The 27843-nt window shown below is 42.4% G+C and overlaps 2 protein-coding genes across 2 annotated transcripts; one reads left to right on the forward strand and one right to left on the reverse strand.

Moving 5' to 3' along the window:
* The first annotated feature begins 248 nt into the window (after positions 1-248).
* On the forward strand, positions 249-21501 carry LOC119181906 (uncharacterized). The gene is made up of 7 exons (XM_075874930.1): positions 249-395; positions 1586-1655; positions 4243-4494; positions 12577-12852; positions 15353-15622; positions 18196-18427; positions 20510-21501. Exons 2-6 carry the CDS (start codon positions 1593-1595, stop codon positions 18409-18411), a joined length of 1077 nt encoding a protein of 358 aa, XP_075731045.1. The 5' UTR covers positions 249-395; positions 1586-1592; the 3' UTR covers positions 18412-18427; positions 20510-21501.
* LOC119181360 (mpv17-like protein 2) lies at positions 13454-27014 on the reverse strand. Its single transcript, XM_075874932.1, has 5 exons — positions 26650-27014; positions 25862-26097; positions 24110-24238; positions 21584-21628; positions 13454-13813 (listed from the first exon to the last, which is right to left on the reverse strand). The coding sequence occupies exons 1-4, from the start codon at positions 26816-26818 to the stop codon at positions 21593-21595; spliced, it is 570 nt and encodes a 189-aa protein (XP_075731047.1). The 5' UTR covers positions 26819-27014; the 3' UTR covers positions 13454-13813; positions 21584-21592.
* Between the last annotated feature and the right edge of the window lie 829 nt (positions 27015-27843).

The raw sequence follows: 27843 nt of genomic DNA on the forward strand, positions 1-27843 counted from the left end.
TGTATTCAGCAATGCGCCTACGAGTTGGAGACACCGTAAATGCAAAACTCCATTCTCGTCTCGTTCAGAACCGTGTGCCTAACGCGCATGAATTTATTCCCATCTCTAGGTGAACACTACTTTTTTGTTATGGTCAGGTTAAAGGTAAAAAAAAAACAAAAAAAGCACGGGCGGATGAATCGCATACGATTGACTCATTTTCTGTGTGAATAAAAAGGACGCGCGAAAGCACACACACACATCAGTCGAAGAAACGTAGCCAGTCGTCGTAGCGCCGTGTATAAGCTTGTTGAATTTTTCATCGCCCGCTCTGGAGTTCAAGTCTCAAACGTAGCTCTTTCAAGCTCTTGCGCACGCGCGTCCTGCACCATACATCAAGCGCGCCTGGGACAACGGTACGTAAACAAAATCCCCACAGAACCGATCCCAAGTGCGGTCTCTTGTTGAAGGGAACTCACCGCCTGTTTTTTCAACTTGACATGTGAAGGGGTATGTCCATCTAACTGGATTCTCAGAGAAGGCAAGCGGGTTAGGGGGGAGACAGAAGGTTAGGTGGGCAGATGAGATTAAGAAGCTTGCGGGTATAAATTGGCAGCAGCGAGCCTAGGACCAAGTTAACTGGCGGAACATGGAAGAGGTCTTTGTCCTGCAGTGGACGTAGTCAGGCTGATGACGATGATAATGATGATGATGTCCAATTATAGCCATTTACCATAATAAGTACAAAAATTGGTAACATCAATTTTAGTAATGTACAATTCTCTGTCGACGACGGGTCAACACGACCGTACTCGCTATAAATCAATACAGCGATTTTTTTGATTTTTTTTTGTAGGAAGAGGTCTGCCTCTTCAATGCTGGCTTTCAGCGCCGTGTTCGTGCTCAAAACTCGTGCGCGACAGAGGCGCGAAATGTCCCTAGAAGAAATTAACACCGCCACTTCCTGCTTTATTCATCGTGGTAGTTTATTATAACATGCTCCTCGATCGATTCTGCTTCTTTTGTTCACGTACACTGATAGATACATAAAGCCAACTATACAATGTACGGTATTTTTTTGTCACCGCATCCGAATCTATTCCGAGGATGCTAAAGATCCATTTTTTGACAATGTATAACACAGCTCATATTTGCTTGCAGTCTCAATTTTTTCCCCTCGTATGACATGTTTTGGTATTAAGTATTGCAGAACAAAAATTTGTAACTTGTGTGACATTTTCCTTAGTACTGTATTTGTTTGTTTCGTTCATTTGAGACACTTTCCTTTGATCTCATTACAATCAATAAACAGCTGATGTAGACGTATTCTTCTTGTAGTGATAGCTTCGCTAGCGACCCTTCAACAAATTTGTTGGGTACCAAAATTGTTTTTTTTAATCATGCACATATGTCATGTTTAAATGGCGAAAAAAATTTCAAACATTCTATGTGAAGTTCTGTGAGGCGAATCTCCTGCTAAATAAACTTTGAACTTGCATAAACAACCCGGCTTAGGTGCACCTACAGTGTCTGAAAATCGCATTCACTGTTGACGCTTTCCGAACCAACGCACTAAAACTTTTTTTTTTCGTTCGTCTCGTTGCAGGTTCACCATGAGGACCACGATTCTGGCAGTCACAGTATTCGTGGCTATCGCCGCCGCGTCTGCATCTAGGGTGAGCAAAGAACCTGTCATCGAATCCCTAATCCGACAGGAAAGGGACGGTACTTTGGACCAGTTTGTAAATCTAACATTATTAACACTCTCTCGGGCGTCCACAGGCCGGACAAAAATAGTTCAGCTCACCCAGACTTACTCGTGAAATATATTCAGCGCTAAGGACTCACTCGGACTCAAACTCACCAGAATATTACTCACACTACCTCACTCAGACTCACGGCTCGATCTAAGTCTGAGTGAGTCCGAGTTAGTCGACTCATGAGCAGACTCATGAGTTAGTCTAGAGTTAGCTTCATCAACTATGGTGTCAATGCTCTTTAACACCAAAATCTCACGTAATTGGCCTCTTCTTGGCGCTGTTTGATATAGTACCTTCTAATACGAAGTAGTATATTAGTAGTTTCAAATCAGCAAGGGTATTTTTTCTTGAGAGATATTACAAAGTATATTTATCGAAGATTCCCCCGGAAGAGAGAGTTGGGAGAGGAGGTAGTTCAACGCACTTCCCTACTGAATACATACCTATTATCAATAAATATTGAAATGATGTGTGAACGATACAGATTTGGAGAATAGGCGTGGGTAGACGCGAGTATAAACGTGGATCCAGATAAGGCTCAAAGTAGTAACGCTGGTGATGAGTAGATGGGAGTCGCGTTTACAAGTATATATGTCACGAGATTAGCTAATGGCCGATGGCGACTATAGACTATTTTACGAGTGACTTCCAGTGGCGCCATATTGGACTCAGCACCGAAAACAAGCAAACAAGAAACCAGTTCGTTAACTAAAGGAGTTTCTTGTTTAACTCACCGTTTTCCGCAATTTTTAAAAGTATACTCGCTGCTCCTTTTCCAGAAGTGCTCGTCGCTGTATTTCTATTGTAGGGCTACCATCTGCATACAATCTGGATCAAAGTAAAAAAAAAAAGTCGGGCTCTAGAGCATCCAAATATTTCAACAACAACAACAACAACAACAACAACAACAACAACAACAACAACAACAACAATAATAATAATAATAATAATAATAATAATAATAATAATAATAATAATAATAATAATAATAATAATAATAATAATAATAATAATAATAATAATAATACGAGGTCTCCGCTGCACAAGCAGCACAGTCGCAAAAAAAGTTGGAGGGGCGGTTTTTCAAAGTCCATTATAAACTCTTTTATAATATTAACATCTGTGTCTTACGTCCCATAACCACGATATGATCATGACAGACGCCGTAGTGGAGGGCTCCGGAAATTTCGCCCACAGTAATGGGGTCGCACAGTAATCAAGTCTCTAAATCTTGACCTCCATTGAAACATATATTTCAGCAAAGGTAACGAGCACGGAGCGCAAAGCCCGTTAGCAACAGCAACTATCAGAGGAGAAGGAGGAGACAACTTTATTAAAGATACATACAAGGCATTTGCAGATGATCTCTTGTCAGCGGCGATTTCTTTTGCCTAGGGAAAGATTGCGTTTCGTAGCTTTTTTTTTTTTCGAAAGACCGCATAAGCTTCTTCCGAGTCGTGTTTGGGGGAGCGGGCAGGAGGCCGCAATCCCGCAGAGGATGTTACTTTGCTTCGCTAGACTTGTGTCGCACTATTTAGTTTTCACATTGGGTCAACCTTCTCGCCTTTGAAGCGATGAGGAGTGTTAGTTTGAATTCGGCGGAGTGTGCCTAAATTAGCTATAAAAAAGGCTCTCCTCCCCATTCATTCATTTCTTAATGGTTTAACCGCGCTGATACAAGAGTATACAGAGAAAGGGGTAGACAGCACCTCCGCCTTTATTGAGTCGAAGATATATACAGTGAGCATGAAAAAAAGTTATGGACCATCTCCCCGAAAGGAACCCTGATGTGATGCGAAGCAGCAGCGGTGCGCGCGCCCTTCACCCGGTTGAAACGGGCGTCGACGCGGGTGCTGGAAGAACGTTTGAAGCGAAACTCGGTGAAGCGTTTACTCGAGTAAACGTTTGTTTGAAACGCAGAGACACGGGAGGCGGGTTGGGTTTCGTGTATGTTCCATCGCAGATAGACTAGCCGAGAGTGTTCCCACTCGATGTGCGATTGAGCGTTGCGGGTAGTGGAGAGGGTGAAGAGAGAAGTGTGTTGCGAGCGGGCGGAGGAGCCGGCAGCTGCAGGCGCTACGGCGAGCATGCTGCGGGTGAGGGAGAGAATGACGTCAGCACGCACCTGTGAGAAAATCGTGCGAGGGGAGAGTGACGTCAACGCGCAGCTGCGATTCGACCTACTTGGCACGGCTCCAACACTTGCGGCGAAGGGAACGCGTTACGGCGCGCTCACACGGACGTACGGACGACGTTACACATGTGAGTCAAAGAGATGCTTCGCATATAAAAAACAGCATGAGATAAAAGGCGAAAAGACGGTCCCGTGAACGCTTCAACTGCCACAATCTAGCTTCTAGATACTATAGTCTTCACAGACAGCAAGTAGCACCGACGGATCACTGACACATCCACGCATTTTCTTACTCGCATAGGCCTCCTAGAGCTCTCATGTATTGCAGTGCTCATGATGATGTCACATTCGTGTTTGTGATCGTTCCAGACGGCGCGACAGGCCCATTACCAGCCCAGCGGCGGTGCGGCGGCGAACCGAGGACCTGCTGGCTACGAAGCCTACCAGCCTCAGCAGGCCCAGGCGCAGTCCTTCAGGCCGCAGGTGCAGGCTGCGCCGCAGCAGCCGTACGACCCGTCCGGCTTCCAGGGACAGCCGGCACCGCGGGGTAGGGCCACGGTGCAGTCCTTCGGCGGCGGGCTCGCCAGGCCCACGCAACAGTCGCAGCAGGGAGGACAGCAGGTACACGCCAAGCATCGTTCGCTCCCGTAGCGTGCTCCGTTGTTGTTGTTCTTCCCTCACGCACGACTCTTACCCACCCTGGAGATTGACTAAGAACTTGTTCTTGTTCACCTATTAACCATAACTGTAGCGCATAACCACTGTGGGGGATTGGCCAAGAATTGAGTGCTTTTATAAATTGTATAAATCTTTAGAAATAATGGAGGTTATATAACAGAAAAATTACACATTACAGAAAATTAGAAAATTATGGTGTTTAATCTAATATATGCATGTGTGTGTGTGTGTGTGTGTTTGTGTGTGTGTAACTTTATGAACTTTTTCAGGTGCCACATATGAAGAATTGTCAGTAAATACGTCAAATGGACACATAATTACTTCAAGGCACTCGATATTTCATTGCATAAAAAAGGATGTGATAATATGCTAACTTATGTGCACTATAGTAATTATTCACAATTTAAGTGTAATTAAATATGGCCTCGAGGACATACCGTGGCTCATAGGATGCCGGGTTGTGTTGTCTGCTAAAACAACGCATTTCCTGCGCTTTTGCTGTGGACACCTTGCGTGCTTCTCTTTGTTTTGAAGCTCAATGCTTAAAGAAGCGATAAGACCTGATCATACGGGCAAGTAAACCACGAATCGGTGCCCCCGGTCGTGCCTAATTTGCATCGTAAAATCGCGACTAAGAGCCGGTGCAGCCATGGGGGACGATGCAAGCGGTGTCGCGAAATCAAAGCTGCCGTATTCCACAACTACGCATCCCATCTGTGACGTCAAAACGATCGCTGCGCTGGCCTCTCTAGCGGAGGCCCTCGCGGCCAATATTTATTGTGAAGCCATTCATGCCTTGTTCTCACAAATCAAAGATCAGGCCAGAAATATAGGGCGAATCTGTTTTCCGTCAGGTCAACTTTGAGCTAAAAAAAATTACACTTTTCCCGTGACATTGTCACGTGATCACGTGACAAAGTGATAGTACGCAAGCGTGCACTAAAAAATGAAGCCGTATGAAGACAAATTTTCTTCGCAGATGGTTTAATTCATCTAAACCTCGATGTATCCGGCTGTTTTTTTTTTAAGACGATAGACTTTCTTAGGAACCTTCGACGCAAAAAAAAAAATGGTCTGGCTGTCTGTCCACTTAGATTTGGGTGCACGTTAAAGAACCCCAGGTGGTCGAAATTTCCGGAGCCCTCTATTACGGCGTCTCTCATAATCATATAGTGGTTTTGGTTCAGATGAAAAACTTCCGGCCAATAAAATAACGCACACAGGAAACGAAGAAGGAGACAGGAAAGAGGCCAGACTACCAACTGTTTATTCACATATGCGTGGCTCAAGTATATATACTCATACGGTCACATGGTGAAGCTAAGTGCTCTTTAAAAAATAACCAAAAATTGCCCAAAGTAATAAACTGACTCATAATCATTCAAAGCTTTCTTCGCTCTACTAATCGCTACAGATTACAAACAAGATTCTAGGAACGTGTTTTCCTTCCTGCGCAGTGTCACGGAGCTATCGCTGCAGCATGCTTCACCACTCTTTGCAATATGAAAAGCTTCCAAAATTTCCCGTGCCAATTTTTCATGGCTTTTGCCTAAAATCTTGATTTCGTTCAGCAGTGGCTTACAATTGCACTGTTTACAATGAAGGGCTAGATTGGAGCCTGTGCCTTTCTCAAGTGATTTGAAATGTTCCCAGGCCCTAAAATTCACACAACGCCCTGTTTGGCCTATGTATAACATCCCGCACGTCAATGGAATTGCATACACCACGCCAACAACACACTTCACAAAAACCTTCCCATGCTTCGCCTCACACTGAAACTTCTTCTTTTTCCCGATGCGTGCACACAAACCACCCAATTTCCTTGGTGCGGAAAATACCACGGACACTCCAAACCTGAACGCCACTTTTTTCAAGCCATGCGCTACACGGTGCGTATAGGGCAACACCTGTGGTATCCTCTGCTCTGGACCTGTCTGTTTGGTTTTCTTTTTTCCTTTCATTTTTTGTAGTAACGTTTCAGCAACAGCTGACAAAACAGAACTGGGAAAGCCAGCGTTTTTTAGTCTCTCTATCTGGGCGGTGAAGCTCGTCTCAAGCATGTGCTCACATGACTTTGTCAGGGCAGATTCAAGGCAAAGAGAACCGATGGCCCTCTTTACCGTTTTAGAGTGTGAAGAGTTATACGGTAACAGCTCTTTCTTTGCTCTTGGCGAATACATCCAACACACGTTTCCATCACAACATCTAATGTTTATGTCTAAAAATTGGAGGCTATTGTTCAGCGGCACCTCATGCGTAAAACTCAGGCCTTTCCCTAGGTTTTTAAAGTAGCATAATACGCTTTGTACGGTGTTGTCATAAGTCAGATTAAAATCAGCTGCTAAAACTACCAAAAAGTCATCCACGTATCTAAAAATTTGCAGGACAGTGCCTTTGTCAAACGTGGATTCTAAATCCCGGTCAATGGAAGATAAAAAAATATTACACAGCACAGGGGCAACGCAAGATCCAATGCATATCCCTTTCTTTTGAACAAACAAGCCTGAGTCAAAGGAAACAACCGTCGCCCGAAGGTAAAACTCGAGGAGCGACATAAACTTGTCCACACTAATGCCCACAGAATTTTGAAATGCAACAGTTCCATTACACTCAATGCACTCTCGGACAGACTTAAACAGCTCTGTATGCGGTACAGAGTAGAACAAATCCTCGACATCAATAGAAAATAAAAAACCTATTTCCTTCTGCTTCTTTTTTAGAAAAGCAATGACATCTGTCGAATTCTTTGTTAAGAATGGGTCCCGCAACTCGAGCCCCCGCAAGTGGTCAAATAAAAAAGAGCTAACTTGTTGTAACCAAGTACCGCGTTCACTGACGATACACCTGAATGGCATGTGTGGCTTGTGTGTCTTCACCACGAAGAATACGTCCAGAGTTCCTTTCTTGCATTTCCTGATGTCACTGGCTAACCTAGGAAGCTGCATCCCGTTGCACATAGCTATCGCTTTAGTCTTCACTCTGCAAGTTTTGCTGCTCACCTGTACAAAGTTCTTCGATAAAGCTTCAGTGGCCTTTTCCTTGTACATTGTCGCAGACATCACCACGAATCTGCCTTCTTTATCTCCTTGTAGTAGTCGAAGGTTGTTCCTTTCAAAGTAGGAGACGACATGCCGTGTGCTGTCTTTTGGTAGAAGGTCCCTTTTCCGCGCAGTTTTCATGATGCTATCAACACCGTCCAACAGACACCGCTCACTGTCATCTCCAGCTTTATAAGCCAACTTCCTGTTTAACGCGAGTAGATCGTGCGCTTGGATCGTAGGCGGCACGCTGTACTTCGGGCCTTTCTGCAAAACGGCAGCAACACCCTCGGGAACAGACGCTCCGTCCAGGAGAACAAGACTGCAAGGTTTCGTGGTCGCCTTTCTAGCCTTCCTCGGCAAGAACGGAAGGATTCCTTGCCACAGGAACTCGGTGTTCTGTGTTGCTATTCGCCTGAAGGTCCTCATTTTTTCTTCAACAATCCATGTCGCGTCGCTAGCACAGCACAGCACCCGAATCCAATCGTAGAGTAGTCTAACCTGCCTCCATAATTCAGACTTCATGATCCGGCAGATACGCTTAACGTGTCCACTAGACGGTGTAGCCATTCCGAAAAAGGCCACGATTTCTGGTGGCACCAGACCATTTCGTAGGTAATAGGAGTAACACCTTGCACGGCATATAGCTGTGGCAATTTGACCGATGAGGACGTGTACTTGAGCACCCTGAAGATAGGAACATTGAAAAGGGCCCACTGTATGAGAAAGATATTTCAATAATACTCGTTGTTGGGCTAGTTGGTGCATTGCTTCAGATGAAAAACTTCCGGCCAATAAAATAACGCACACAGGAAACGAAGAAGGAGACAGGAAAGAGGCCAGACTACCAACTGTTTATTCACATATGCGTGGCTCAAGTATATATACTCATACGGTCACATGGTGAAGCTAAGTGCTCTTTAAAAAATAACCAAAAATTGCCCAAAGTAATAAACTGACTCATAATCATTCAAAGCTTTCTTCGCTCTACTAATCGCTACAGATTACAAACAAGATTCTAGGAACGTGTTTTCCTTCCTGCGCAGTGTCACGGAGCTATCGCTGCAGCATGCTTCACCACTCTTTGCAATATGAAAAGCTTCCAAAATTTCCCGTGCCAATTTTTCATGGCTTTTGCCTAAAATCTTGATTTCGTTCAGCAGTGGCTTACAATTGCACTGTTTACAATGAAGGGCTAGATTGGAGCCTGTGCCTTTCTCAAGTGATTTGAAATGTTCCCAGGCCCTAAAATTCACACAACGCCCTGTTTGGCCTATGTATAACATCCCGCACGTCAATGGAATTGCATACACCACGCCAACAACACACTTCACAAAAACCTTCCCATGCTTCGCCTCACACTGAAACTTCTTCTTTTTCCCGATGCGTGCACACAAACCACTGTGCTGTGCTAGCGACGCGACATGGATTGTTGAAGAAAAAATGAGGACCTTCAGGCGAATAGCAACACAGAACACCGAGTTCCTGTGGCAAGGAATCCTTCCGTTCTTGCCGAGGAAGGCTAGAAAGGCGACCACGAAACCTTGCAGTCTTGTTCTCCTGGACGGAGCGTCTGTTCCCGAGGGTGTTGCTGCCGTTTTGCAGAAAGGCCCGAAGTACAGCGTGCCGCCTACGATCCAAGCGCACGATCTACTCGCGTTAAACAGGAAGTTGGCTTATAAAGCTGGAGATGACAGTGAGCGGTGTCTGTTGGACGGTGTTGATAGCATCATGAAAACTGCGCGGAAAAGGGACCTTCTACCAAAAGACAGCACACGGCATGTCGTCTCCTACTTTGAAAGGAACAACCTTCGACTACTACAAGGAGATAAAGAAGGCGGATTCGTGGTGATGTCTGCGACAATGTACAAGGAAAAGGCCACTGAAGCTTTATCGAAGAACTTTGTACAGGTGAGCAGCAAAACTTGCAGAGTGAAGACTAAAGCGATAGCTATGTGCAACGGGATGCAGCTTCCTAGGTTAGCCAGTGACATCAGGAAATGCAAGAAAGGAACTCTGGACGTATTCTTCGTGGTGAAGACACACAAGCCACACATGCCATTCAGGTGTATCGTCAGTGAACGCGGTACTTGGTTACAACAAGTTAGCTCTTTTTTATTTGACCACTTGCGGGGGCTCGAGTTGCGGGACCCATTCTTAACAAAGAATTCGACAGATGTCATTGCTTTTCTAAAAAAGAAGCAGAAGGAAATAGGTTTTTTATTTTCTATTGATGTCGAGGATTTGTTCTACTCTGTACCGCATACAGAGCTGTTTAAGTCTGTCCGAGAGTGCATTGAGTGTAATGGAACTGTTGCATTTCAAAATTCTGTGGGCATTAGTGTGGACAAGTTTATGTCGCTCCTCGAGTTTTACCTTCGGGCGACGGTTGTTTCCTTTGACTCAGGCTTGTTTGTTCAAAAGAAAGGGATATGCATTGGATCTTGCGTTGCCCCTGTGCTGTGTAATATTTTTTTATCTTCTATTGACCGGGATTTAGAATCCACGTTTGACAAAGGCACTGTCCTGCAAATTTTTAGATACGTGGATGACTTTTTGGTAGTTTTAGCAGCTGATTTTAATCTGACTTATGACAACACCGTACAAAGCGTATTATGCTACTTTAAAAACCTAGGGAAAGGCCTGAGTTTTACGCATGAGGTGCCGCTGAACAATAGCCTCCAATTTTTAGACATAAACATTAGATGTTGTGATGGAAACGTGTGTTGGATGTATTCGCCAAGAGCAAAGAAAGAGCTGTTACCGTATAACTCTTCACACTCTAAAACGGTAAAGAGGGCCATCGGTTCTCTTTGCCTTGAATCTGCCCTGACAAAGTCATGTGAGCACATGCTTGAGACGAGCTTCACCGCCCAGATAGAGAGACTAAAAAACGCTGGCTTTCCCAGTTCTGTTTTGTCAGCTGTTGCTGAAACGTTACTACAAAAAATGAAAGGAAAAAAGAAAACCAAACAGACAGGTCCAGAGCAGAGGATACCACAGGTGTTGCCCTATACGCACCGTGTAGCGCATGGCTTGAAAAAAGTGGCGTTCAGGTTTGGAGTGTCCGTGGTATTTTCCGCACCAAGGAAATTGGGTGGTTTGTGTGCACGCATCGGGAAAAAGAAGAAGTTTCAGTGTGAGGCGAAGCATGGGAAGGTTTTTGTGAAGTGTGTTGTTGGCGTGGTGTATGCAATTCCATTGACGTGCGGGATGTTATACATAGGCCAAACAGGGCGTTGTGTGAATTTTAGGGCCTGGGAACATTTCAAATCACTTGAGAAAGGCACAGGCTCCAATCTAGCCCTTCATTGTAAACAGTGCAATTGTAAGCCACTGCTGAACGAAATCAAGATTTTAGGCAAAAGCCATGAAAAATTGGCACGGGAAATTTTGGAAGCTTTTCATATTGCAAAGAGTGGTGAAGCATGCTGCAGCGATAGCTCCGTGACACTGCGCAGGAAGGAAAACACGTTCCTAGAATCTTGTTTGTAATCTGTAGCGATTAGTAGAGCGAAGAAAGCTTTGAATGATTATGAGTCAGTTTATTACTTTGGGCAATTTTTGGTTATTTTTTAAAGAGCACTTAGCTTCACCATGTGACCGTATGAGTATATATACTTGAGCCACGCATATGTGAATAAACAGTTGGTAGTCTGGCCTCTTTCCTGTCTCCTTCTTCGTTTCCTGTGTGCGTTATTTTATTGGCCGGAAGTTTTTCATCTGAAGCAATGCACCAACTAGCCCAACAACGAGTATTATTGAAGTGGTTTTGGGACGTTAAATCCCACAAATCAATCCCTGGCTGTCTGTCAGTAGATTTGCCTGTTTGTCCACACGTTTCGTTTTCCAAGATAACGTTCAGATAGCGTCCAGATGTATCACGTGTGACGTGACTTGATGCGCTCGTACGCCCCCACTGCACGCTCGAGGCACTCTAACGCAGCGCCTCCAGAATACCATTCACCCATTTTCTCGCGCATAACATCAAACAAACGTTTTGTTCACTCTCTCCAGACGCAAGACTATCGTCTTTCGACGACATTTGCAGAAACATGCTGATACGAGGCGATTTATATATATATATTCCTTCCCGTGCAAAGATATTTTATTGCATGATAAATTCAAAATTAGTGCAAGAACGATCTGCTACCAATCGACACCAGCGATGCAACGTCCTAGACAAACCATCAATAGCACTTTTAGTGAAGTGATTAGGCGATTCACTTACTTTCAGATATTCGCGCGGACTGCACACATACCCCTATCGCGTAATCGTAGAAGCAGAAAGCTTCTGAAAATCGCATATAGAAGCACTCTTCTCGCGATTCTTTTATGTGCTCACCGACTTTGCGCAGTAAGAAACCAAAATCAACGACAGGACGGAACACCACTACATAACTGGCAATTTAAATCTCTTCAGTGAGCGAGCGAATAATACAGCAATAAACATTCAATTTTTTGTTTGATCAAGTCATCTAATCTGCAGAAACAAATCCGATCTACCATAAAGCGCCTTGAACATAGCCAATTTCATACCGAAAGGTGCAGCCAGGATGAATGACCTCTCTTATCAAATGCGCATTCTACCACTGTTGCACAGTATATAGATATATAAATAACAACTTACAAAAGAGCCATTTATATTGTTTGAAGATGTCGTTTGCTACACCCGCTAATAACAAAAGAGATTGGCAACAAACGCTTACAGCAGGTCACTGATCCCCAACATACCTTGTAGCACTGCAACCAAATATCCCGGAAGAATATCCGGAGCGAAGAGAAGCACAGTCTCACATAATTGATCCCTGCCGCACTTATTTTGCACCGGTACATCCAAAAAGTGTAACTGAACGCAACTCCGACCTTCGATATGGTAGCTTGCCATCTGTCAAAGTCGCCTGACGAGCGTGCTTCTCTGCAATATGTCATACTTTGGGGCAAAGCCGCCGTTCTGCAATTCCTTTCCCGTTTTTGAACTTTGCAGTCCCAGAGCGAAGAGGAGGAGGAGGAGAAGCCCAACCCCCTAACGCTTCTGCTCGAGAAGTCTACGTTCACCTGCTCAAGCAAGACGGACGGCTATTACGCGGACAACTCGGTCAACTGCCAGGTGTTTCACTACTGCGTCGGTGGCGCCAAGCACTCGTGGATGTGCCCTGAGGGAACAGTGTTCCACCAGGTGCACCTGAACTGCGTGCCTGCCAGCCAGGACATTTGCAACACGGCCGAGAAGTTCTTCTTCGTCAACGACTACCTGCATAAGGCGAGTGCTCTCGTACACGACAAACCTGGGAGTTTCTATAGGCCCTAGTACAGCGCTTTTAAGAATGTGCAACATTCGTTACCAGTAACCTTTTTTTGTTTACCTGTGTTCACTTACCAGAGTTGACTGTTTCGAAGTTAACAGTAGAGCCTATTTAACTAGTAGCTGAGTGGTTATACCATATAGCTGCTGAGCAGCAGGTTACGAGTTCGACTCCCAACGAAAGTGCAGCAAGATTAAATGCAGAAATGCAATTGTACCAGCAATTAAAATAATATGAAGTCATTACTAATACAAAGGTTCTTTTATGGTGTCTCTCATAGTCTGTGTTGCATTGGAAACTGTATATATGTCATTTTTTTCAATCAATCGGCAAATGGCTGCGGAAGCACTCCTAGAAGACTCTTTAAGAATAATCATCACAACACCGCTGCTTTCAACAGGTGTGAAGCTACAGGGTGAAAGAAATGAAACCAACTATTCACACAATGCATATCTCTATAAATGATGCAGGCTTTTACAGGGAACAATTGGTACTGTATCAGTGCTGTTGCAACACCAAGCCATCAATTCTACACTTGAGCCAAAAACAAAAAAAAAATTAATTTTTCAGTGTACATTTTTATTAACTTCTGAATTAAAAATATTTTAAGAAACATAAGACAAATATCAGATGCTATTCTCGCAATGAAGAGTGTTCAAAAGTGCAATTATTAGCTTGCACAGCAGTGGAAATTCACTGTTGATGTATCCATCTTCGAACCGTCTGCAACACTAAACTCTGAGGCACTACATTAATGATGTTGATTTCTGTATGCTAAGCACACAGAAAGAAAATGTGGAGCCCCTAGAGTCGTCAGGAAGAAAAATGTCAGCTTAAAAACCCTACGCGCCGTAGTAATTCGCAAGGGTGATATCGATGCTGTATTGCCATATGGTTGTTGTCCAAGTTGACCAAGGCCTGCAAAATAGGAAAGAGCTATGAGCCTGAGTAAGCATCATGCAAACCTTGCTTGTATTTTGCAGCAAGTGCGAAAATTTATCACACAATTTCTTTCATTCTCGAGGTAGAATGATAACAGGAGCTGAAGTTGTAGTGAACTTTCTCTAGAAAATTGCATGGTCCCTCTCAAAAGGCCAACAAGGCACTTTCATAGCTTTGCCTTTTGCTATACTTAGTGACATCTTGACATTGGGGTAAAGGCTATGAAAGAGAAGGCTTCAGCACATTCGTGTTGCTACACAAATAGTACGTCAGCCTGAGCTGATTTAGGAATTGTCCATATCGCCAACACATTCAGAGAAAAACATGCACACGAGAAATGTGAATGGGAGAGACACCTCAACTGCTCAGTGTACATCTTAGTGTCATATCACAAATACATTATAGACAGCACGCTTGTGGCCGCACACTGGCCCACTATGTCACAGACACCACGCATATTTTGGAAAACAGGCATGCTGAAAGATGGTGCTGTCTCAGAAATGGAAAAAAGAAAAAAAGGCATTCTTGCAAAGTCAACAGTAATTTTGTTCTATTAACGACTACCCTCAACTACATTAGTCTCAGAATAAATACAGCAGTATTTATTTTAGCAAGGCCATTAAAAAAATAATCGGTAAACTTAAGTACTACTTTCTGGTGCAGTAGCAGGGCATGCACTTTAGTTTTGTAGCTTCCACAGTGCTGTTAAGAGAAGTTGTTCTCGAGTATAGGAGAATACAGCCAAAAAAAATTTATGCTGTTTTGTTTGAAATTTTCTTGCACCCATGGCTGCAGCTTTACGCCATTGAGCTGCCTAGCAGACAGGTTTGATGTTGACCACAGTAGCTACACTTCAATGTGTGGCGAAATGCATGAACAGCCTTGTAAATACAAGCACAAGTCAGAAGTCCCAGCCAGTCAAAAATAATTTGAGTCCCTCATAACAGATTATCTCCTATTCACGCCACAGTTATGGTACTCAAACCCCAGAAGACTTTTTTTTTCTTACAGGATCTCGTGCAGCGAAACTTTTCAGATAGGGAGGCCAGAACATTTGCATGCATGTCTGTCACATGAAACTAGGGCAAAAGACGCATAGAAAGTTACAGCTGGTTGTGAACGTTGCCCACAATGCATTGGCAGGCTAGCTGATGTGAATCCACAGTGTATTTTCAGCACAAACCAATATAGCAAAACAAAAGAAAGAACAGCACCTTTGTCCTGCTTAACCCTGCTTTCTGCCTTTTATTTAAAAAAAAAACACTATGAACGTTCTATGCCAGTTATTTACAGTGTGCACTAGCCAGAACATTGCAGTTGCAAGAAATGTGCCCTATAAGCACCAAGTACCATACGTAGTGAACGACCTAGTCAGGCAGAGCTAATCTTCCTTTACACTTTCAACCTAGGCAGTCTTTTTTTATATGAATAGACACTAAATGAATGAATAAATGCATGAATGAATGAAGGTCTCATTCTCTCACCCTCGTGTTCTCTCTCGTGAAAAAAAAACAGGAGTTGGAAACCCGTGGCCCCAACAACACCGTGCAATACGCCCAGCGCTACTACCCCGAGGGATATGTGCTGGGTGACCCCTTCACAGTGCCCGCTGCTGGCCAGGCCCCCCGTGCACAGGCACCCCCTCAGCAGGCCCAGTTTGAGCCCCAGCCACAAGCCCCCCCCGCCAGGCAGCCCTTCCGTGGACAGGCAGCCCCTCGTGGACCCCCCGCCCAGTTCCAGCCCCAGCAGTTCCAGCCACAGTCACCTCCACAGTACAGCTCCCAGGTACAGAGAGCTTCCATCCACAAACAAGTTATACTACTTAAGGGAAATCGTGTTTTTAATGTGATGACGGTAAAGACCACATTTTGCAGAAATTCCCCCGTCAGTGCCGGTGTTGGCATCGTTTATTGTGAGCCAAAATAATCTTGTCTGTGACAAAAAAATCAAGAAAGATGCAGATAAAAATCCTCTTGTCTGTGAAAAAGAGTAGAGAAAGATGCAAATAAAATAACGAAAACTTTTGGTTCAAACTGAGAAAAATCCTCTTGTCTGTGAAAAAGAGTAGAGAAAGATGCAAATAAAATAATGAAAACTTTTGGTTCAAACTGAGAGTCGAACCCAGGTTGCAAATACAGGCAAACAGGTCGCAAATAGTCATGTGATTGCTTGAAACTGCTTTAGAAAAAAACACTATATGAACGTCATGTAGCAGTGGAAGAAGTCTCCTTGACGTATCTGCGACAGAATCCTATAATTGCATCACATCAAAGCATGTGAATTGCGCGAGTGGGTGATTTAAAGCTACCCACAAATTACAATTTGTGCAGCTATGCAAGTGCACGTCACTGCTTGGATGTAAAAACAGTGCAAGAATACAAAGACAGAAGAAGAGGCGACAAGGCGCTGAACTCGCAACTAAATTTTATTACAAGGAACACACACACATATATCAGGCAGAAGACCTAGTCACATGGCACACCATAGCGACTGTGCAACAGAGCAAACAAAGTACAAAAAAAGAACCTTATCACGATGAAAAGCTACAGATGACTAAATACCCAAGAAAAAAGAAAAGGAAAAAAATCACACCTACTTGCAAAAATATGCCTGACAGTGTGATCTTTTTTTTGTTTCCTTTTTTGATATTTATTTACATATGTGTCGCTTTTCATCGCGATAAGATTCTTTTTTTGTACCTTGTTTGCTCTGCTGCGCAGTCGACATAGTGTGCCATGTGACTAGGTCCTCTGCCTGATATATGTGTGTGTTCCTTATAAAATTTAGTTGTGAGTTCAGCGCCTTGCCGTCTCTTTTTCCGTCTTTGTGTGTATTTTTGCGCTGTTTTTACATCCAAGCATGAAGCACCACATAGCCCAACTTTCACATTTAGTACTCGTGACACCTTGCAGATGGGTAGTAGGTCCTATGCCAACTAGCAAAAGGAAGAATTATGGCATGATGAGCACTTAGCAACTGTACATAGAGTGGACATTGTAAAATACTATGAAACGGTCAATGTTTTGCGCACAAACGTTCCTTTGCTAGCAGCATAATTGAAGGCAACGCGCAAGGTGCCTAATCACGCTGTCACATTCTTCTCTTGCAGGCGAAGCTGAAGCGTCCTTCAAGATTTTTACATAAATTTTAGAACTAAGCAACCTTTACTGGCCATTGTCTAATACCTTGTGGCTAATGTAGCATAGCCTCAGTTGCTTTGGGCCATAAAACCTTATTTAGTTAACTAAAAACCTATGCTTTCATAAATGAGTGCACATGGCAAGCAAAAACAAACAAGCAATCAGAAAACTACATTCCCAATTCTCTTTTACTTACCGTTTGGAGGAAAATGGCCATTCTTGTAATTAATATCATGGTCAAGTGAACCGCACTTTTAAAGAATAGCAATAAAACAGGAGCACAGGGCACGCCTGTCGAAATTCGGGTGCTGTTCCTCTGGTGTGTGCCTTATCCTCCACAGAGCTTCAAGATGAATGTTAATGTTTGCAGCACGGCGCAATTTTTCCCATGTAACCTCTGCAAATTTGTTTACGTCACTTTCTGAGAGAATCAGCAACAACTTAGAGGACAATTGAGCTTTGCTATCAAGACTGGATCGTGACAACATTATTGGGCCCCATTTTTACCACCTTCCTATTCGATTGCTGTATATGTCACTTCTGTGATATTCTGTGAAAGAAGAACATGCTGTGAAAGAAGAATCACCTGCACGTGTGGATTTGGTGATGCAAATTTGCCGGACTTTTCTTTTTTCTGACACAGTTTTAAGCAGTGGCATGGCTATGTGGTAGGACATTTGACTGCTGCGTAAAATGCCTTGGTTTGACTCTGGCTTGAATACATCATGATTTTTCACACACAATCAATGCTGCTGCCACTGACATAGAAGTTTCTGTGACACGGGTTGTTTAACCATATGTCCCATTAAAATACTTTTCTTTACTGTTTCTACACTGCACTGACAGCAGCGATGCTGCTTCTCCAGCTCATCATGCCATGCTCTCCAGCTCATCTAAAGTTTTCGTACAAATATGTGTACATCATCTAGAACTAACAGTGATACTCATCTGTGCATCCATTTGTAAACATTAATACTAGCCACATATCCACAAAGCCACCCAAGAACACATAAAAAGGTTCCCAGTAACCAGAGATATGATGAATTGAAATATCCCACTTTGATATATGTGCCTTTTTTGTGAGAGTGAAATTGCGGTGTGAGATGCATAAAAGAAAGCACTACCAACAACAGAATTTGCGATTCTCTGCTGCAGCTGTTTGAAATCTCCGCCACTATTGCTGACAAAACATTTTCATTTGTACTCGTGCCCCCGCAGCCTGCCGCAGCTCCCGCACAGTTCGGAGGAGCCCAGCCCAGCCGAGGATCCAGTGGAAGCGGCTTCGGCTTTCCCCCGACACGCACCTACATAATCCCAGCTCCCAACAAGGCACCAGCATCAGACGCAAACCCATCCTACCTCTACCGCCAGGGTGCCGCCTCCAATTCCGCCCAGTCCCATCAGAGCTCGGTCAAATATGACGACGACTACTGAGAGGCATAGACACAGTGTGAGTTTATACAGACATCGTTCGAGTGAGGGGGCGAAGTTTCATCAGAGCAGCCCCTCCCCTATTAAGTCAACGTATGGGGCAGATTTCGCACCCTCCCTTTCGGGTGATTTGGGGGGGTGGTCGCCCCCACCCCACTGCCCTCTGTGCAGATGCCTACGGGTGGGAAAGGATGACAGAGACGTAGCAATATCATCAGAGTAGCCAGATGCTACCGAGCTAACGAGCCAATAATCATCACAAAATAAGCCACCCAAAAAAAGTCACATGCCTTTCGCAAACAAGCACTTCCTGCTTTTCTGCGAAAATTCAATCTTTTCCCGTTCTTGAGTATATTTTCAACTAGTATAATAAAAAATGTATTTCAGATTATAAGGGGAGCAGGAAAATATCTTTTTTTATTGTGCAATGAAAATATGGGCAACTATGAATGAGAGCAAATATTTAATTTTTAGCATTGTCTCCAAAGTAGTTTTCATTCGGTGGAATGCACACTCACCAGGGCATGATTAATGTTGATTCTTGATTCCCCAAAAATGTTTGATTTTAACACTCCACTACTCAGTCAAGAAATGCATTTGTATTAGTTAAGAGCTATTGGTGATCGTGATGATCCTTAAAAACGATATTTAAATGTGAATACCTAAGGCCTGGAAACATGGCAAGCAACTGGAATGTTTTACGGTGGACTCGGCGAGAAAGTCCTAATCCGCTTAGTACTGTAAGCAAAACTCTGTAAGCCTTTTCTCGGGTCAGGTGTAGGGAAGTACAAGCTGAAACCGTCACTCCGATTAAAAGTTATTAATATTATGAATATCCAGTAATACCCAGTAACTAATTATTAATAATTATTATTATATTAATTAACTGAATACCCAGTAATTAAAGCTGCTAACTGATGCCACTTATGGGAAGCAAACGCATCCATGGCCCCCTGAACACTTTCACAACATTCAACGAGTATGGTTATCATGCAATTGCCTAACAAAATGACCAATGACAATCGTACTCATCAACAAAAACTGCTCCCACACGAAAGCAAAGAAAACTATATTCATCATGTTTGTGTTCTTGATGCAAAATGGCCACACCTTTTAATGTTGAGACATTGGTGTCCTGGCTTTCATTTTATTAGCATTTTTATGTGCTGCCATGCAGTGAAGCCACTTTCATGTTATCTTTTTTTGTGCAATTAGTTAAATAACGAAATGTGATTGAATAGAAAAGAATGACAACATTTTATTGAGAAAAAAAAGCTCTACAAACAGAGTTGAAAAACATTTTCAGTGATTTTGGCAGGTTTATTTTTTTCTTTTCTTTCAGTCGCAATCAGGTTAATTGAATACTCAGTGCCCGAATTCCGTCACTCTGTCACAAGAAAGTAAGCTGGCAGTGAATTACCATATAGTATTGGAACAAAATGTAGGACAGTTTAAAATATGTGTGTTAATAGTTTCCTTAAGCTTGCATTCAGAACTTGAAATCATGCACTCAGTTTTTCTATTCTCATTCGCTGAAGGTCAACATAAAGTGTGCAATGTTATAACACCTACAGACAGCTGTGAAAGAAAATTTCAGCAGCTTGCTCATCTTAACTCATGGAAAAGGAAAACATATTCACATGTGCACATACAAAAATATAAAATGTTCTTGAACAAATACTTTAGTATCATATTTACTAAAAATTAGCATTTGAATCATCTGGGACTAAACTCTCCATCCAATGCATAAAAAACTCTTTCGTAGGCTTTAAGTTAAATTTCCTATGCTTTAATCAGGATTTCAAGGCAGAATTCCTGGCTAAACAAAAATTATAAATTAGAGATCAGAATTAATAGATCATGTCAATTCTAGAAAAACCAAAAGTGTCTAAAAAGACAGACCATTATTGCTGTCATTTAAACTGTTTTGTCGACTTAGGTGACAATGCATTGAAGAACTTTGCTTATGAAACAGAATACTATGTACCTTTGCAAGTGTTGACAAATACTAGCCAGGTTTCCTAATCACAACATTGCAATTTTAAATGAAAATGAAAGAAAACATTTGTGTCAAAAGCTGACAAATTTATGCATTTTACAGCAATACAGCCTGAACAGAAGTGGCATCAAACCCCTCATTGATTCATCGCAAGTCTTCAGCCATGGCTTCCTTAGTGACGCTGACATGAGATAACTCAATGAGTTAGTGCCACAATGATTCACCTGGCACACATTTTGCTCCGCATCGAGGTCTTAGTGCCTGCAAAGACAAGAACTCTGCACTGTCTAGCCAACAGCTTTTTTTTTTTCTTCGTGTGTGTGTCTTCGGTACAAGACGACAGGCAGTCCTTCGAGTGGTAACGTACAGAGCCCAGGCAAGACTCCTATTCCTGAAGATGATGGTCTGGCTTTTGAGAGTGTGTTGTTTCATTCCTCTTCTTATGTAAGGCTTGCCTTTTTTCTGTTTGCACTGATTGGACAGCTTGACGCTGCTGCTGTGTTGGTGTGGCACAATGACCCCACCTTTTCCAAATGTGCGCATACCATGACGTAAAACCGTTTTACACTGCTTTCGTTTGCAAGATTGAAAGCATGTCAGTGAGGTTAAAGCAGGAAGAATGGAGCTTCCTGTGCACGTAATAGACAGCAATAACAACATGACCAACGGATAATTCAGTGACAAAAACACGAAAATGTCAAAGGATTTCAGGGTCACAAAAAGACTGCTACGTTAAACAAACCTACAAGATTGAAAAAAAAAAGAGTTGCCAAAGCAAGTGTGCACAATTGTGTGCAGAATACAACTAGCATCACCGTATAGGTCACAAATATAAAGTGCTAAGCACAATAGCTTCACGTGACACTTTTATTAAAGAGCACATTCACAGCCTTCAGGCTGCTCTGTCTGCAGGCCAAACAAAGTTATGTGCGCTGTTGGTGCTAGTGAAAATGGCAATATAAATATATATATCTCTCATATATCTCTTTTCATCATAAACAAGTGGAATATGATTACTGGAACTGTGGAACTGTACATTCTGGAACAAAATGGTACATAGTGTGTTTTTTGAATAAAGTTGTGTTGTCACCATATTGAGTCTTTTGTTTGTACGGCATGACATGAAATTTGTGGATCATACAGGCAACAGTAGGTTGAAGGTGAGAGGCTACTTACAGTATACCATCAACTCTTGACTCCATAAGAACCTTCATGAGAATCCTGGGAAATGAAAAATTTTGAACTGCATCTAAAGTCTGCAGTTGAAAGCGAGTGATGTTTTACAATAAAATGAACAGTCCATTGTGCCTTGACGTGAGATCTTAAACATACTTCTTCATATATTCAGCAGTTTACAAGTAACTGAGAAAATGGCCAAAATAGCCCTGTGCCTTATCTGGTAAGGCATTACATGCATATTGTACTTACTCTTTTTATCAAATTTTTCCTTATTCAGTTGTGTTTACATTTAAACTAGTTGTAACAGTTAACTTCTACTGTTCCTACTGCTGCTTCGTATTTAATCACTTGGTGTGACAAAAACATTAAGACATGAGCTCATTGAACAACATAATTCTTATGGATCAATTGATAAACTATGATCAATGCATAAACTGAATAATAATCCTGCAGCATGAAATGCAACAAGATACAACTTAGTTGTGATCAATATTTTCCTGCGTAAAACACTGCTAAAACAATCTGCTGAAGGTCGCTGGATAATTTCAAGGCCAGGACTCCATGTAGGATAAGCGTTAACTATGAACAACACCGGATAGAAAAGTTACAATGAATACAAATACATAGGTCCAGAAATTTGTGCCACTTCACTATATACAGCAAATAAAAATGAAGCTGCAAAATAAAAAGCTCATGATAGACACACTAAGCAAAATCTGAGCAATTTTTATGCAGTATTTTTTTTTGTTCCACAATCTTAGGACCTTATGTTTTAGTAAAGTGACAAATTGGTATGGCAATAGTGCCCTGATTTGCTTTTTCATTGTATCATATCACGTGTGCATTTAATACAGCTGTTAGAAAATGCCTGTGATTTTAAACTACATTTGGACCAAAAAGAAGTAGAAAAAACAGCAGTATTTCAATAATATTATGGAAAGGGTAAGATACCCACCATGTATTTTAGGCAAAGTTTGTGTATCTTTTTCTCCATAACCATAAGAACTACAGTAATTATTTTACTATCATTATGATCATGAGCCATTGCTCTTATTGATGAAGCAGATTTAGCACTGAATATTGTCATGCTCATTTTTTTGTAAATTTTTTCTTCAAAAACCTAACTATATCGTGATAATAGCTATTAGATGTTGTGTTGCAGAAAAGCACTTCCTCACACAACAATAATTCTGCTTCAGCATATTCCATATTACGTTATCTAAATACTGGCCAAAATATATGATTTTAAGTACAGTGGCTGCTGAGATAAAGGAGCATAAGTAAAAAAAAATCACGTTTTGAGATAATCGCACTTTGAAGTTGGAAATCTGCATTATTTCAAAAGTACGATGAGATAACAGCAAATTGACGCATCCATTCAAGAGCCACCAGCCAGATACTAATCAACAATATAATTTTTTTTTTCTTTTTGTGTTGAAATGTTTTGCCTGGCGAGCCTCATTTGCCATCTGCTCTGCAGCCATGTGTGCACAGTACTGTCGATGGAGTTCAAAGGTGCGTAGACCCTGCACTGTGCAGTGCCCTGGCGAAATTCCAAAATAGTCCAGCACATGCACAAGGACTATATTGCCATCATTCAAAGTGAACACAGCATCCAGAGTGCATATTTACAGTGTTTGGTGCCCGAGAAAAACGTTTCTTTTGGAGCACACTCCCATATGACAATCCAACGGCTCATTATGGCTTTGAGTTTTCCCATGGAGGCACTTAGCAATTCTGGATGAGCTAATTTCAGATCATTTGTCTTAACAGCCTCAATAAAAGATGCCGAAAGGTGTTCTTTACAAACGAATGATTCGCCGTTCAACTGGACTTTGTAGAATATACACTATGTTTTGGCGTCTTTGGAGCAAAGGCCGCGAGATTTATTGGTGTCCTTTGATGCCATGTAAAAATATGTGGACCGGACAGCCTTTCATATGTCCTTCAAGCTGGCTCTATTTTTTTTAATTGTCCAATGACAATAGTTTTGGTGCTTGCCAATGATGACACCACTAAAACGTCCCCCGATCAGCTATAGATTTCCCAACAAAGAACTTGATGCCTTTTCTTTCTTTTGTTTTCACAGTTCTGAGCCCAATCTTTTTTGAATGTGACAAATGCACTACAGCTTACAAACTGTAACTTCTCCATATGGCTATAATGCTAGAACTGCAAGCAATCCCTTGCTACATAAGTGAAAGAGCTTGGCAGGCCACCGCACAAGTTTTGAAATATGTCATTTTTGAAAAGAAAGAATCGTACTAAGAGAAACAAATGACTGATTCTAGTTCAAAAAAGGCTACACATTTCAAATAACACAAAAATAAAAAGATTTTTTCAATACTTTTGCTGACTTTGTCACCTTAAGCTGTCTAGGTTTCAGGCAATAGAATAACAACTTCTAGGTCATAATGTACAACAGAAACTACATTTAAGTGACCTACAAAGCTATCGCGGCACTACTTATTCAGCCAGTATAGGAAAATGGAAGCCTGACACTTTGAACAATCAAGTTCATACCCTATGAAGAATGAATGACAGGAAGATGTCGTAGACTACTGTGAGGCCACAGACGTAAAGGAAACGGTAGCGTGGAGGCAAGAACAAGAAGTTCAGGGCCTGGGCTGGAACAAAGCAACCCCAGTCAGCCTGAAAAAACACAAAAGGAATATTCATATAGATGTATTGCAACAAAACTAAAAATGCTAGTTTAAAACATTTGAGAAATTCTGAAAATTCTGCATATGAAGACAGCAGCAGAAATCTTCCACAAAATGACAAAGAAGCAGAGTGTTGTACAGCCACTGAACTACCCCAAGTCCTGTTTCACAGGTTCAGTCAAATGGCCAACAGCTTGGTGAAGTCGTTTTATTCTCATGCTGCATGAACAAACGAATCGTAGGAAGTGATATCATATCGACCCGACTGAAGCCATTTGGGTTCAATTAACCATACCACCAAGTACCAAACAAAAAAATAATGCATTGTCGCTTTAGTAAAATAAAGCCACAATACAGTTTACTTGGGCACTATACATGTCTTGCATTGTTTGTTATGACTTGACAAACAATAGCTACCGGTGAGTCAGTCAAAGGATGACCGAGACCAACATTCCTCAACAGAATTGACTTTAGTAACAAGCCGGCTGGTGCAGTGCTCAGCACATGGTGACATTCGGTGCTTTTTGGACGTCACACTCATCCATGGAATGAATCAATGAAATTGTGCACACATTACTGGTGACATTTCCAGTCCATGTTGGCTCTGTGTCGTGTTCACAAAGCACTAATTCTTTTGACGATAATGTACCAACAACCCCGATTACAGTTGCGCACTTGCCTTCTATAGTCAAAGTGAAACTTGCAAGCTTAGAAGACATCACTATTTCCTACTGCACAAAGCACGTTAACCACTTCTATTTTCTCTTAGATAAGTAATCGATTTCTGAGGCTGACATCGACGATTAAAAAAAAAGAGACCCAATGATGATCAGTCTATATGCTAATCGTCATTGGGTCTTTTTCTTTCTTTCTTGCAAGTGTATTTGTATAAACACTGGTATCAGCGTCCTTTATTCGAGCACCGTGGCGGGGCCTACTCAAGCCCCTATATGCCTGCAAGCCTTTCTGTTCGAGTTCCCTCTTCAATATGTTTTTTTTTTTTAAACCTGAATAATAGCATGGTTTGACAGCATAATGATCTCAAAATAGTGAAGCTAAACAAGAGCATCAATAATTACACCCCTAGACTTCCTTGCTACAGAATTGACACAGGTTAGCTAATATATATATAGGCAGTTCAAAAAACTTGACAGGACGGGATGACAAGGAGCACAAAGAGTTGTGATGCATGTCAATGCTTTATCATTTGAGTTCTTGCATGCCCTTTCCCGCAACACTTTGGCTCAAACTTTTTCACACTGCCAGTCATGATAACATTTACATACTTCTGCAAGTTTACACACTATCTAGTTACACAGAATCAAAGGAACCTACACACAGATATATAGAGATTAACAAAAGTACTACTTGTGCTAAAAGCTAAACTGCACCTGCACTGTGCATTTGCACAAAATTGGAGGCAACATGAATATATTTTGAAATACTTATGGAATCAGGTGTCAGTGCACTTGACAACATTTGTCAAAAAGAAAAAAGTATGAGGTCAAAACTATGGCACACAAGTGAACAAGACAATCAATTAAGCGCAGAAGGGCGGGCAGTCAGTCAGTCAGTCAGTCAGTCAGTCAGGGAGACCTAACGCCCCACTTACTATGCAGAAGAGAACGATGTTTTTCTTGAATTCGGCGACACTTTGCTGAAAGGGCTTGCTGTTCAAAGCACCCACGCCGACGAAAAGGGCGAAGGCAAGCGGAGGACAGATGGCGAATTCGCACAGCAGTTTGCGTCCCACCATTCGTAGAGTGTTTCCAGGAAACTTGCGGTCCAGAAACGAGTACCACTTGTGACCGCAAACACCGAACGTACCACCGACAATCAGCATGTCCTCTGCAAAAGGAACGACGACTTTCGCTCAAGCTTGCTTCGCCTGACTTGCTGACGACTTATATCTCACATGCTCAGTAACGTTGCACACTGCTAGCGTGCTAAAGAAGCGCGATAGCTGTCTCCCGTATGCTCGTACCCACTGCAATAATGAAGTCGTTACTCATTACCCAGAACTTGTAGTGTTGCCTTTGGCGTTGCGTGAATTTTTTTTTCCTTTCATTCAAACGTCGATGATACAAAATTTGTAAAGTATTACGGTTTTCTTCTTCACCTGTCTTTATTCATTTGCATATAAAAAAACAGAACACAGCCTCGATCTAGCTACAGCCTACACTCAACCACTTTTAGTAATGCGCGCTGTACGCTGGACAGATTGCGTGTACAAAACCGCAACCCTCACCATGCAGTTTATCAAATAATTCAGCACTTTATCCTCTCTCAACAGACGACAACGGGCGCTAGGACAGAGACGAGTGAGGCTAAATGGAAAGCAGCAGTCGCGCCGGATGGCTAGCAACTGATGTTTGTCGGTCACCGCTCGCTTGAACTTACGTGATCTCTTCGTGTTAAACTGCTTCTCTTTACCAGCGTAGATTTCATAGCCCTGTTGCATGCTGTCGCCGATCATCATAAAGCCTGTGCCGAGAACAACGTTCGTAACAAACAAGTGCTTGGTAAACAGTGAGGTTACCACCACCTTGAGCTTCGATAACGTCGGCATGTCCTTTCGCGGGTGTTCGGCAACGGCACAGAAAGCTCGCCAGAGTCACTTGGCGATAACTGCACACTTACACACGAGCTAACGCTGAGCAAACACTTCGTTCACGCATCTTGAAGTCTAGTTTCGTGATCTTGAGCAACACCACCACTTCGAACCAATCAGCACCGGTGTTCCAAACCAAACGTCCTCACGTGCTTATCTTTTGCTCCGGAAGCGGAAGTCTTTACCGTGGCACTTGTGCAAATAGTGGCGCGAATATTTAAACAAGTTAAAAGCCCTAACCAAACAATCGGGTACATTACGGCATTCAAATAACTTAAATATGCAACTCAGACAATGTGCTCATAATATTTGTAAGCCTTGAGCTTAATTAACTTCTTTGATCACGCACATTTCTACATTAGCTATTTTTTCAACACAACAGTGTTTTACACCGTGGTCCAAAATTTCACTGACGTATTTCCATTACGGACATGGCATTAGTAAAATGCGCACTAACGTGTGACAAAAAAGAAAACTCTAAAGAAGTTCCGTCATTGGCAATCGAACCTATAACCTCTCGGACTATAACGACAACTACTGGGCATTTTACACATTGCAACGTCAATGTACATGTGCCCCGCTCCACAAACGCGTCTTATATCTACCCCAATCCCACTTGAACGGTGCTCTTTGTTTGGAAGGCAGTGTTGCATTCCGTCAGTGGTAAAGTGAAATAGTGCATCATAGCACTAACGAATGCCAAGAGGGAGTAATTTGGCAACGATACTGGCAAGGCGTGGCGGCATCAGTGAGGAACACTGGCCATGCAAGCATCTAGCAGCTCCCCTAGACACAATACCTTCTTTGCATTTTGCTTGGTGACAGCTCATAGTTGAAATAGTCCGGCTTTCACATTTGCCAAAAGTTTTTTCACCACCCCCTCCTTCAAGTGGGATGTCACTGACTAAATAAAACTGCTGCAGTAAGCACTACAGAAAGGCAATGATGTAAATGGGCGAATGTTGTGTCTTGGTGGAGAAATT

The sequence above is a fragment of the Rhipicephalus microplus genome, chromosome 10 (genome assembly GCF_043290135.1).
Source record: "Rhipicephalus microplus isolate Deutch F79 chromosome 10, USDA_Rmic, whole genome shotgun sequence".
Taxonomy (NCBI): Eukaryota; Metazoa; Arthropoda; class Arachnida; order Ixodida; family Ixodidae; genus Rhipicephalus; species Rhipicephalus microplus.